This window comes from Tamandua tetradactyla, chromosome 4 (assembly GCF_023851605.1).
Source record: "Tamandua tetradactyla isolate mTamTet1 chromosome 4, mTamTet1.pri, whole genome shotgun sequence".
In the NCBI taxonomy this organism is placed as follows: Eukaryota; Metazoa; Chordata; class Mammalia; order Pilosa; family Myrmecophagidae; genus Tamandua; species Tamandua tetradactyla.
The window spans coordinates 2,289,072-2,301,451 of NC_135330.1; the positions used below are offsets into that span (position 1 = coordinate 2,289,072).

General features: G+C 49.1%; 1 protein-coding gene and 1 pseudogene across 1 annotated transcript; one reads left to right on the forward strand and one right to left on the reverse strand.

Moving 5' to 3' along the window:
* Window positions 1-1,626: 1,626 nt before the first annotated feature.
* Window positions 1,627-6,569, forward strand: LOC143680107 (cyclic AMP-dependent transcription factor ATF-4 pseudogene; annotated as a pseudogene).
* Window positions 6,570-6,906: 337 nt separating this feature from the next.
* Window positions 6,907-9,631, reverse strand: IVL (involucrin). Its single transcript, XM_077155659.1, has 2 exons — window positions 9,588-9,631; window positions 6,907-8,541 (listed from the first exon to the last, which is right to left on the reverse strand). Exon 2 carries the CDS (start codon window positions 8,516-8,518, stop codon window positions 7,244-7,246), a length of 1,275 nt encoding a protein of 424 aa, XP_077011774.1. The 5' UTR covers window positions 8,519-8,541; window positions 9,588-9,631; the 3' UTR covers window positions 6,907-7,243.
* Between the last annotated feature and the right edge of the window lie 2,749 nt (window positions 9,632-12,380).

Sequence of the window (12,380 nt, forward strand, 5' to 3'; positions counted from 1 at the left end):
AAATGATTCAAACTGTGGACAACCTCTTCTAGAAAGCAGAAGCAAAGGAAACAACTTCTAACTCATGCCTTGAATCTAACATGACCCTAATACTAAAACTAGACAAAGCATTATAACACAGAAACACTAAAGACAGATATCACTCATAAACATAGACACAAAAACCCTCAAAAATATTAGCAAACTTATTTCAAAAATAGATATAAAATACACACCATGACTGTTCAGGACTGAATTATGCCCTCCAAAAGGTGATGTCGAAATCCCACTCAACTACCTCAGAACGTGACCTTAACTCAGAATAGGGTCACTGCAAATGTTACTCATTAAGTCAAGATGAGTTCACGCTGGAGTAGGGGAGGACTTAATCCAAATGACTGTGCTCTTAGAAGATGAGAAGAGTCACAGGACAGTCACACCAGGGAGAACTCCATGTGGAGGTGGAGCGGAGACTGGGGTTATGAGCCACAGGCCATAGACCACCAGTAATTGCTGGCCACTGTTGGAAACGGGAAGCTGCAAGAGGCAAGAAGTCTTCCCTGGAGCCGTGAGAGAGGGCATGGGCCCACTAAGACCAGATTTCTAGCCTCCAGAATGACAAGAGAACATGTTTGTATTCTTTTGAGTCCCCAAGTTTGTGGCAATTTGTTATAGCAGCCCTAGGAAATTAATACAATGACCACGTGGGATCTATTTTAAGTATGAAATGCTGGTACAACTTTTGAAAAGTAATTAAGGCATTCTACCATATCAGCAAGCTAAAGAAGAAAAATCATAGGATTATATAAAAAAAATAGGAAAACAGACAAAATCCAACAATCATTCATGATAAAAATACTTAGCAGACAAGGAGTAGAGAGGAAATTTCTTACTCAGGTAAAGAACATTCACAAAAAAGCCTACATCTAAGATTGTACTTAATGGTGAGAAACTGCTTGTTTGCCTTCCAAGAGCAGAAACATAGCAAGCAGTCCCCTCTCCCCACTCCAGCCATGCCAGCATGAGTCATACTGGTGGTGCCAGCTAATATAATAAAACAAGAAAAGGAAGGGTGTACAGATTGGAGGGAAGGTATAAAACTGATATGCTTGTCTCTATAGAAAGTCTCAAAGAATTACAAAAAATTCTCCTAGAACGAATACAAATTATAACGAGGTGGTCAACTGGGTTCACTGTGTGGGTGAGCTCCTATCCTGGGCGGAGGATCGTACAAGTGTCATCAAATCTGGCCAAAGCTCTTCAGGCATAGTTTCCAGGTCACTTAAACTGATGAGGGCATCAAAACAAGCCCCTTCAGATCCATTTTCTCCACCATCCAATCTGTCCTGGAGAAGGCACCCTCCTTACCAGCCCATCCTCAGCCAGCCGTTCTGAGGAGCCCGTCTCAGCCTTGTCTCTGGAGAACCCATGCGGTCCCAAGTGCTTGCCCACCTCCACGTGACCATCTAAGACCCCAAATGGCAGCATACAGAAGTCCTTTGCTGGCCTTTTCTCTCCTGCCTGTAGGCGTCAGTCCTGGCTGGTGTCTCACCACCCCAGCACCCGCTCAGCAGGGTCCAAACCTCCAGGGAGGACCAGAGGTGGTAGCTCCAGTTTTGGCAGCCACAGTCCCCAGCAGCTCAAGCTATGGTGAGTGTCCTGGCGTCCAGCAGCAGCACTGCTGTGACTGACAGACACCTCCGAATGGAGCCATTGCAGGAATCCAGCAAAGCCCAACAACCGACTGAGAGGTTCCTGAGCAGCAAGGTCCAGGTGTTGGCAGGGCACTTGATGTCTCCCTTCGACCAGTCGGGTTTGGGGTCTTAGATGGTCACGTGGAGGTGGGCAAGCACTTGGAACCACATGGGTTCTCCAGAGACAAGGCTGAGACGGGCTCCTCAGAATTGCTGGCTGAGGATGGGCTGGTAGGGAGGGTGCCTTCTCCAGGACAGATCGGATGGTGGAGAAAATGGATCTGAAGGGGCTTGTTTTGATGCCCTCATCAGTTTAAGTGACCTGGAAACTATGCCCGAAGAGCTTTGGCCACATTTGAAGACACTTGTGCGACCCTCCGCCCAGGATAGGAGCTCACCCACACAGTGAACCCAGTTAACCAGCTGCCAGAAAGTGTACCCAAACCAACCATGTTGCCCTCTTCACCTTCCTCCAGCCTCTTTCCCATCCGCCTGGGACATGCCATCCCTATAGATCATTCCTTTAGTTTGGAACTTGGCAGTGAGTGGCATCTCTGAAGGAGAGGGAAGCTGCACTCTTTATGTTACAGCCATCCTTCTGTGCTTAAGGGGAGAGGGTGCCCCTCAGATAATGACAGCGGCTTCTGCATGAGCCCTGAGCCCCTATCTGGGCTCTCCCAAGAATAGCCCCTCTACCTCCAGGGGCTCTCCAAATGGGACCCCACCATCTCCAGGGACCCTTGGTGGCACAACCCGCCCCAAACGTTACACCCCTCCTTGGGAGAAAATGGTAGCAGCGAAAGTGAAAGGAGAGAAATTGGACAAGAAGTTGAAAAAAATGGAGCAGAACAACACAGCAGCCAGTAGGTACGGTCAGAAGAAGAGAGCAGAGCAGGAATCCCTCTCTGGAGACTGTGAAGGGCTGGAGAGGAAGAACAGGACTCTGAAAGAGAGGGCGGGTCCCTCAGCAAAGGAGAGCCAGTAATTGAAGGATTTGATGGAAGATGCCTGAGGTCCAGAAAGCAAGAGGGAAGAAAAGGCTCAAGCCTGCTATGAATCTGTGTGGTAATAAGTTATTTTGTAGAGAAAAAAAAGTCAATTGCTTTCTTATATATCAGAGATGAACAGTCAGAATTCAAAATGATAAACACAATACACTTTATAATAGCAGGTCCCCCCCAAAATACTCAGGTATAAATCTGACAAAATATGTACAATATCTATATGTGAAAATTACCATAGTGTAATAAAAGAAATCAAGGAAGATTTAAACAAATGGAGAAATACTCCATATTCACAAGTTGGAAGACTCAATATTGTTAAGATGTTAATCCCTCCCAACTTTATGTACAGAGTCAATGAAATTCTAATAAAATCCCAGGAAGCTATTTTGTGGATATCAGCAAAAAGTTTATAGGGAAAGGTAAAAGACTCAAAGTAGCCAACATAAAACCAAAGGAGAACAAAGTTGGGTAACTCATACAACCCAATTTGAAGACTGACTTTAAAGCTACAGTAATCAAAACAGAATGATACTGACAAGAGAATAGACCAATATTCCAATAGAACATTGCAGGCATCCCAGAAATAGAGACACACAAATATAATCTGTTGATCTTTGACAAAAGGGCAAAGTCAATTCAGTGGAAAGGAGAGTCTTTCCAACAGATGGTACCAGGACAACTCAATATCCGTATGCCAAAAAATGCTAATAATCTAGACACACACCTTACACCTTTCACAAAAACCAACTCAAAATTTATGATAGACCTAAACATGAAATGAAAGTATCTAACTTCTAGAAGATCTTATAGCAGAAAATCTAGGTGACCTTGGGCTTGATGATGAAGTTTTAGATACTACATCAAAAGCACAATCAATGAAAGAAAATATTGATAAGTTGGACTTTATTGAAATTTAAAACTTCTCTGTGAAAGACACTGTTAAGACAATTAAACAACAAGCTGAAACTGGTAGAAAATATTTTCCAAGCACATATCTGATAAACTGAAAATATAAAAAACCCAACAATAAGAAAATGAATAACCCAATTTAGAATGGGTAGATGATCTGAGCAGATACTTCACCAAAGAGGATATACAGATGGAAAATAAGCATATGAAAATAAGCTCAACATCATTTGTCATTAGAGAATTGAAAATTAAAACAATAATGAGATACCACTAGAGAGCTATTAAGATAGCTAAAATACAACAAGCTTACAATGCAAATGCTGGCAAGGATATGAAGCAACAGGATTTCTCATTCATTACTGGTGGGAATACAAAATGGAAGGGAGTTTGGCAGTCTCTTACAAAGCTAAATACATTCTGACCATTTACAGGATTCAACAATCCCTCTCCCAGGGATTTACTCAACTGATTTAAAAACTGATGTCCAAACAGAAACCTACACATAACTATTTGTAGCAGTTTCTTCATAATTGCCCCAAGCTAGAAGCAACAAAAATGTCCTTTAATAGGTAAATGAATAAACACATTGTCACATTCGTATGAATGAATATTGTTCAGCAATAAAATACATGAACTATCAAGCCATGAAGAGACTTGGGTGAACCTTAAATGCATATTGCTAAGTGAGAGAAGTCAGTCTATGTATGTTTCTATTTATAGACCATTCTGGAAAGGCAAAACTATAGAAAACCCATAGAAGTTTACAACACAAAGAGTGTACCTTAATGCACACAAATCTGGAAAATAACTGAGGAGGTTGGCAGATCCTGGGAAGAAATGCAGATTTGACAGGATTGTTAATGTAGAACAAATGTATGAAACAATTTCACTGAAAGGTTTAGGGAGTAAAGGTGATGATGGAAGTAACTTTGGAAATGAGTGGAGTCTATAAGCTTAAAAGCACAGGAACTGACCATAAGCAATATATTCCAATAAAGATATTTCCCCCAGGGACATGAGGGTATAGGTTGACAATTCCTTTGCTGCTATACATGTATTCTGGAAATATATAAATGTATGGTAGATAGTGGGCGCTTGATTCTCGCTTTTGGAGAAGGAATTTACAGGTAAGAAAGGAAAGGAGGCTTGGACAATCCATGTGGTGATGGGTAAGGGTCGAGTAATCAGGATAAATTTGTATTTATTTTAATCCAGATACAGGTGGTTACATTTAGAAATGTTTATGGACACACAGGTTAGCACACACACACATTTCTTACTGCATCAGCTGAGAAGGCCTAAAGGAAGTGACACTCCAGCGGCAATGGAAACACATAATGTCCAGATTTTGGTTTCTAATACCATTCTACAATGAAAGGGGCAGAACATCTGTACAATCATCTCAATTTTTCTGTAAATCCAAAACTATTCTAAAAGATGGAGTCTAGTAAAAAATGACTTCAAAGACAATCTGCACACATTCTGGGTGTTTCTGACTGTGTCTCCCCTCTGCTGCCATTCTCTCCACCCAACCCTACTCGGGCTTCTTCTCAGCCCTTCCAGTGCTGGAGGACTTGGCCCCACTTTCTCATGCTCTACAAAGTAAGGAGAACCACGGACGCACTGAGCCAAGAAGTGATGTGGCCATATCAGAATTCTAAGGAGAACATGCTGTCCTCTGTGTGATGGTGGGTGGCAGTACGTGGGGAGACAGAGAGCAAGAGAGGCCAGCCTGAAACACGTTGGAATAGTGAAGGTGAGAGGTGATCTCAGTTTGAGCTTGGAGATGTTGGTAGGTGTATTAGTTAAGGCTTTCCAGACAAACAAAATATGCAAATATTATGTATGCAAATATGAAAAGTAAACATCAATATATGGGAATATTAAAAGAGTTATATAGGAATTGGCTCATGTGACCATGGGGATGAGCACCTCTGAGCTCAGTAGGGCAAGCTGCAAGCTGCTGTATGGAAGGTTTTGATAAATTTCCTGGGAGAATCTGGTTGATTAAAGTCAAGATAGAAATTCTTCTTTCTGCTGAAATCATCACTTCTCCTATTAAGATCTTCAACTGATTGGGTGAGACTTCTTCATTTCTGAAGGCACTCACCATTGTTAATTGTAGATGTGATTAGCCACAGATGCAGTCAACTGAGTAATGATTTAAATCCATGAAATACTTTCACAATAACAATCAGGTCGGTGCTTGCTTGACCAAACTACTGGACACCATTGCCTAGCCAAGCTGATATAGGAATTTAACCGTCACAGTAGAGACAGTAAGATTGATTGATTGTTGGTGAAGGGTAGGGAGGAGGAGGAGGAGTGAGGAAGACTGATGCCCTTTCTGGCCTTGGCGAAGGCACACACAGTGTCGTTACCAAAGGGGAAATCGTGATGAATGCTGCTGGGCTGGGGTGGGGAGTAGGAGAGACCCAGTGCCATTCAGATCTAATGAGTTTGAATTTTTGCGGGTACTTTAATATTCTCATGACTGAGACGACCTGCTTGGGATGATGTGTTTGAGGAGCTGGACAAGTGTTTGGAAGAGTTAAAGGTAGAGCTTATCCCAGGAGGGAGCGAGCCCAAGTCCTGCTGTGACTGATGGCCTGGAGGCTACGGAACTGTCAGGGAGCCAGGGTAAAGGAGGAGAAGAATGGAAGCATTGGCTCTGGAGCTATATTTCTCTAGCTCATTCAGCATTTTTGGTCTCTACAATTCCAGAAGTGTCTGTCACTTTCACAGTTAGGCCCATCCTTGGTTGTGTCTCCTCTTCCCACCTTGCCCAGTCCTGCTTCCATTGTTCTTCTGAGTTCTTCCTCAGCCACGTAGGCAGACTGTAAGACTCTTGGGGTCCAGCAGAGCACCCTGCAGGGAGAAACCCCAGGCGGAGGCTTGGCAACGTCCCCAGGGAAGGACCAGAGCCCAGTCGGGAGCCTCCAGCCCCCTGGCAGCTTTCCAGTGCCCTCTCCCTCCAGTGTAAGATGAGTCAGGGCTCAAAAGTGTAGAGCTGAGCTTGGCATGTGCTGAGATTGGTCTATTTGTGCATAGTGTAAGACCCTGCTCTACTGAGACATAGACCCTCCTCCCACTCCCCCGTCAGATAACTTAACCCCTTTTCATGTTGGTTTCTTTCGCTTGGGTTTTGTTTCTCTTTCAGCAGCTGTTGCATGTGTTGGGTTGTTTTGGGAGCAGAATAAAAGATGAGACAGGATGTCAGTCCTTTAGAAAGGGACCAAGACAGTCACTTGCAACCACTGACCCCACACAGTTATGATACGGTGAGAGGCAGAGAAGAAGAAGTCAAAGAGTACACATGATGCCAGAAATTTAGGATTTATTATGCGTTATTGTATACATTCACAGATGCAGTCATGGAACTGAGGAAGAAATCACCGTGACTGCAGGAACAGTCACTCAAGCAGAGGCTCTGGTTCCCTGAGGTTAGACTGGGGTCACAGGAGGTGGGATCAAGGCAATTGCATCCTCCTTCCCACTTCCACTAACAGACAGAGAGACTGGCAGAGGGACGGGGTCAGGCAGGTTCGCAGATGCGGGGGTGCCGCCCGGGCTGGGGAGCTGAGGTAAGCAAGGGCGGTGGCTCTCTTCACTTGTGTGGGGTGGCTTGAGAGGTTCTGGGACACTGCGGCTGGCTCCTTATGCTTTCGGGGACCACTCCACCTTCTGCTTTTGCTGCTCTGCAGGGGCCGAGACCTCCGCATCTGGTGCCTGCACTGGCGGGGTCTCTTGGATCTGGCTAGGAACCGGGACGAACACCAGCTGCTCCGGCTGCGCCTCCTGCTGTGCTGATGGCTCTAGCTGCTGCTTCTGGGGCTCCAAGTGTTTGAGCAGATGCTCTTGTTCCTTTCCCAGTTGCTCTTCTCTCTTTGCTAGCTCTTGATCTGGCTGCTGGTCCAGTAGCTTCTTCTCCTGTTCCAACGGCTCCTTCAGCTTCTGCTCCCTTTCTCTTTTCTCTTGCTTCACCTGCTGCTGCAGGTTTTCTGCTTCTTGATGTTCTTGTTGCTGCTTTCGTTCCTGCCCCTGTGGCTCCTGCTGTAGCTGTTCCACATGCTGTTCCTGTCCCTGTGGCTCCTGCTGCTGCTGTTCCACATGCTGTTCCTGCCCCTGTGGCTCCTGTTGCAGCTGCTGCTGTTCCACATGCTGTTCCTGCCCCTGTGGCTCCTGTTGTAGCTGTTCCACATGCTGTTCCTGCCCCTGTGGCTCCTGCTGCTGCTGTTCCACATGCTGTTCCTGCCCCTGGGGCTCCTGCTGCTGCTGTTCCACATGCTGTTCCTGCCCCTGTGGCTCCTGCTGCTGCTGTTCCACATGCTGTTCCTGCCCCTGGGGCTCCTGCTGCTGCTGTTTCACATGCTGTTCCTGCCCCTGGGGCTTCTGCTGCTGCTGTTCCACATGCTGTTCCTGCCCCTGGGGCTCCTGCTGTAGCTGTTCCACATGCTGTTCCGCATGCTGTTCCTGCCCCTGTGGCTCCTGCTGCTGCTGTTCCACATGCTGTTCCTGCCCCTGGGGCTCCTGCTGTAGCTGTTCCACATGCTGTTCCTGCCCCTGGAGCTCCTGCTGCTGCTGTTCCACATGCTGTTCCGCATGCTGTTCCTGCCCCTGGGGCTCCTGCTGCTGCTGCTGCTGCTCCAGATGCTCCTGTGAGTCCTGCTGCTCCTGCTGCTGCTGCGCCGGTCCTTGCTCGGACGCTCCCCTCAGCGGAGCTGTGTGCTTGTCCCCGGACCCCAGGGGGACTTCCACGGGCAGGAGGCCCTCCAATGGGAACTCAGAGGGAAGCTGCTCACAGGGGACAGGCAGTGGCGCTGGCTGTCTCACATGCTCCTGCTGGGGGTCGGCTGGAGGGGAGACGGTCTCGAGGGTCTGCGGAAGGAGGGCCGCGGGCAGGGTCACGGGCAGTGTGCGCTGCTGGGACATCCTGAAGGCTGCGTCAGGTCAACCTGGAAAACAGGAGGGCTCAGAGGAGTACACCACGGACAGAGGAACTGAGTGTGCAGCGCCGTGTGGTTTCTCAGCATTCCCTCTCTCCACGTGGATGGGACACTTCTCTCCCCCCGAGTAGCAGAGGGGAAGATTGGGAACGGGGAGAAACAGGGAGGCCCCGCAGGGAGCCTCTCGTCCTCAACAAGAGCAGTAGGGGGCCCTTTGTCCAGCGCTGTCCTGCAGGGGCGGGCTGGGTGCCGTTTAACCCTCTGCTCCTGTCCCTAATTTGATTCTGGCATTGCCTGCTACCTGCACAGCCCACGGAGGAGAGAGGAGTTCCAAGGTTATTCCACGTGAGAGGTGAGGTACTAGGAGAAGAAAGGTCTCTGGGAAGCCCTGAGGCCTGGAAGGCCAGTGCCCTACGCTGAGAAGCATCTGAGAGGTCCTGCAAGAGCCTGACCCTGGAGTCACATGACATTTGCTAGGGTGCACTCTCCCACTAAACTGCTGTGTGTTCCTGGGTAAGTCACTTAGCCCCTCTGAGCCTCAGATTTCTTCTTTGAGAAGAAAACTTAGCAGCTTGGCACAGCAAGCTCCAGAGCTTCTGGTTCTCCTGACTCTGAGCTTTGGCTCCCAGTTCCTGGCCAGGGTGCAATGAGAACCAGAAGACTACTGATTGCTGGGGGCTGGTTCTTTCAAGGCTTGCACTTCTAAGTGGGGTTTCCCACTGCCTGCTCTTCCTGGACTCCTACCAACAGAAAGCTTCATCCTCTGCAGGTCTCCCTTTCTGCAGCACAGCCAAGGTTTGCAAGTGTTCCCCGGAAATCTCCTGCCCCTTAAAGTAAGCCAAAACATATTCAGGTGAAATCAAACAAGTTTTAGAAATGAAACGAGCTCTTACTCTGCCACCGTGCAAAGTAAGGTCCAAGAAAAAATGGAAGGGGAGGGAATGATTTCTGTTCTGCATTTTCCATGCCATGGGGCATTTCCCTCAGCACAGTGGCCTGAGCCTTCCCACAGGAAGAGGCATGCTGCTCAGCCCGGCACAGCAGCTGGTACTCACCAGGTCACGGACGGCAACAAGCCAGCGGCTTCTAGTGGAGTGCTGAGCTGAGCAGCAGCCAGGCAGGTTTTATACGGTTCCCCACCCTGCCCTCCTCCTCACCTTGAAGGGGATGGACTGGTTTCACCACTCAAGTTGGTCAATTTCCTCCAGCCCCTTCCTGACTCATCACAGGCACCGTAACCAGCGAATCCCTCAGGGCCCCTGTCCACAGGTCACACTGCTCCTGCCTGGCCAGACAGTCCTGGGGGCTGCCATGCCAGGGTGGCTTCGCATTGCAGGCACGGGGGGCCGGGTGAGGAGGCACTGGGGGGCCCCCCATGCCTGTTCCTGCTGTGCTGCAACCTCAGCAGACTTGTCCCCTGAATCTCAACGTCTTCATCTGTAAAATAGGTTTATGCTCATTATTAGACCGTGGAATTCATTTCCAAGGGCATGTGATGGAAAGTTCCATGTCGTTCTGGGATGTCCAGGCTTGAGGATGTGGCGACAGGAAGGGAAGAGTCGCTTGTCATGAAAGGACGGGGATGGCTGGAGGAGTCTCTGACCACAAGCCCACATGCCTGTTCTCTCTTGGGTGTATCTATAACCCAATTCTGCATAGAAATAAACTGTGCTGCTGGCAGGGAGTGGGTGCCTTTAGGCCAAGAGGAGGCATCTGGGGTCTCCTGCTACGTGCCAGGAGCTGCCCAGTCCCCTGGCCCAGGGTTGTAGCTACAGAAGAGCCCACGCAAATGCCGAGCTTGTGAGATTAAGCAAGAAAAAAGACATTAAATATATAAAATGAATGAAATAGTAAGTGTTGCTTTTTAGGATGATAAAATAACATTTTTCCATACATTTTTTGGAGATGCACAAAGGCATAACAGTCAAAACCAAATCAACCACTTGCCTTCTCTAAATCATTCTCTGAACACTGCTTCGACCATCTTCCAGGAGGGGGTTGGGGACGTCCCTCCCTCCTCCAGGCATGCTGGCACACCTGGAATAAAATCAAACTCACTACAACGGCCTGGAAAGACCTGGCTTCTGCCTTCCTCTGGGGGCCTCAACCCTTGCTGACATTTCCCCGGCAGCTGGGCCCCTGCGTCCCTGAGCATTCTCAGTTCACAGGACTAGGGCAGAGCTGTGCCACCACGCGCCGGGCGCCGACCCTGCGGGCAGACTTTTCCTGGGTCTCCGGCTCCTTCCCCTCTTTCAGTGGCTGCTCAAGTGTCACTTCCTTAGAAAGCCTCCCTGGCCGCCCTATCTAAAGGGTCCTTCAGTCTCATTTCATTCCACTCAGAGTTAGTTCGTCTGCATCTGTTTGCTGGATTATTGTCTGTACCTCCCATAGGAAGATTAGCTCTACAAAAGCACAGGTTTTGCCCGGAGTGTTTCCCGCTGGTTCCCCAGAACCTATGACAACCGCTGCATGTGACAGGGCTCTGTGAGTATCCGTGAAGAGACGAGTGGGCATGTCAGTGTTAGAGTGTGCTCAGGTGTGCACGCATGCCCGTGTGCATGTGAGTGCGTCGAAACAAGACTGAGGTTGTGCCTAGCTTTGACTTAACAGTTGGTTAATAGCTTATTTAATGAACACATTTATTTAAACCCTATCCCCTCATCTTTCTAACCTAAGCAGAAAAAAAAGGACAATTGGAACAACATGAGGACATTCACTGATTTCTGGAATTTGAGGAGCATTCTGACTCTCCCCAGCTTTCCCAGCAGGACCGTCCTCTGAGCCCCAATACTCTTCACAGCACTTTGTCTGCCACGCTTTGATGGTCAGTCTGGAAAGACAAATGGAGGATCCGGAGCGATGCACAGCCTCTGGGGTGCCACCCGCTTCACACAGTTTCTCCGGGACTCCACACTGCTTCCCCATCAGCCGAGGACTGGGTTTTCCTGTGCAGGGAAGGCGCTGCTTCCTCTCCTCTACCACCAGTCCCTGCTGGGGAGAAGTGACCGAGCAGCCTCACAGGGTCACGCTGGCGCCCTAGAGCTTGGCAGCTGACCTCACAGGGGAGGAATCTGCCTCTCCCTGGCCCTGTGATTACCTGTCCCAAGGAGCAGGCGAGGCCCCAGGAAGTCATACTGGTCTTATGGGTTCTCAGAAGCTCCACATCTGCCACGTCGGCTCCCACCCTCTGATTCACGGCATAATGAGAGCTTTGTGGGGAGGACAATGTGTGCAAACCTCTGACCACTGGGCGAAGCTGGGGTGTGGAGGAGGGAGGAAGGCAGAGTGAGACGGTGTGTGTCTGTGCGTGCAGGGCTGAAAACGTCCCCAACTCTCAGGGGCTCAGAAGCCCCGCACTCTGCCTGCCCAGGGATGGCCCCGTTTGGGGGCAGGTGTGCATGAGTCTGGGAGTTTCTTTCAGCCCCTGTGTGACCTCACAGGCCCTGGGTCCACAGGATGAGTCTGTGTGCCCTCCCGCCCCCACGCAGTGCAGCGAAGATGAGCTCACGTCCCACTGCACACACAGAGGGCTCGGTGCCAGCCCCGTGAAGAACTGACTACTTCGCTCCCAGAAGCAGAACTGGTTGGTTTCTCTTTCTCTCCCGAGTGAGACGACCTGGTTGAACCACTGCTTGGTTGCAGGGGAAGAAGAGTTAGTCATGTCCATTCAGTGCCCTGGGGGAGGGATGCTGAGAACAACTCTCACAAATGGCCAGGATGGACGATGGCGGGTGCTCCTGGGGAGGTGACCCGGCCAGCAGATTGCACATTCCCTCCTGTCTGCCCATGCCTGGGTTGCTGCCCAGTATGGCGATGTGTCCCTGCCTCCCCTCTCCACCCACAGGCTC

What these genes read in the sequence shown, in the direction of transcription:
- IVL (XM_077155659.1), bottom strand. Translation starts at nt 8,518, where the DNA reads ATGTCCCAGCAGCGCACACTGCCCGTGACCCTGCCCGCGGCCCTCCTT.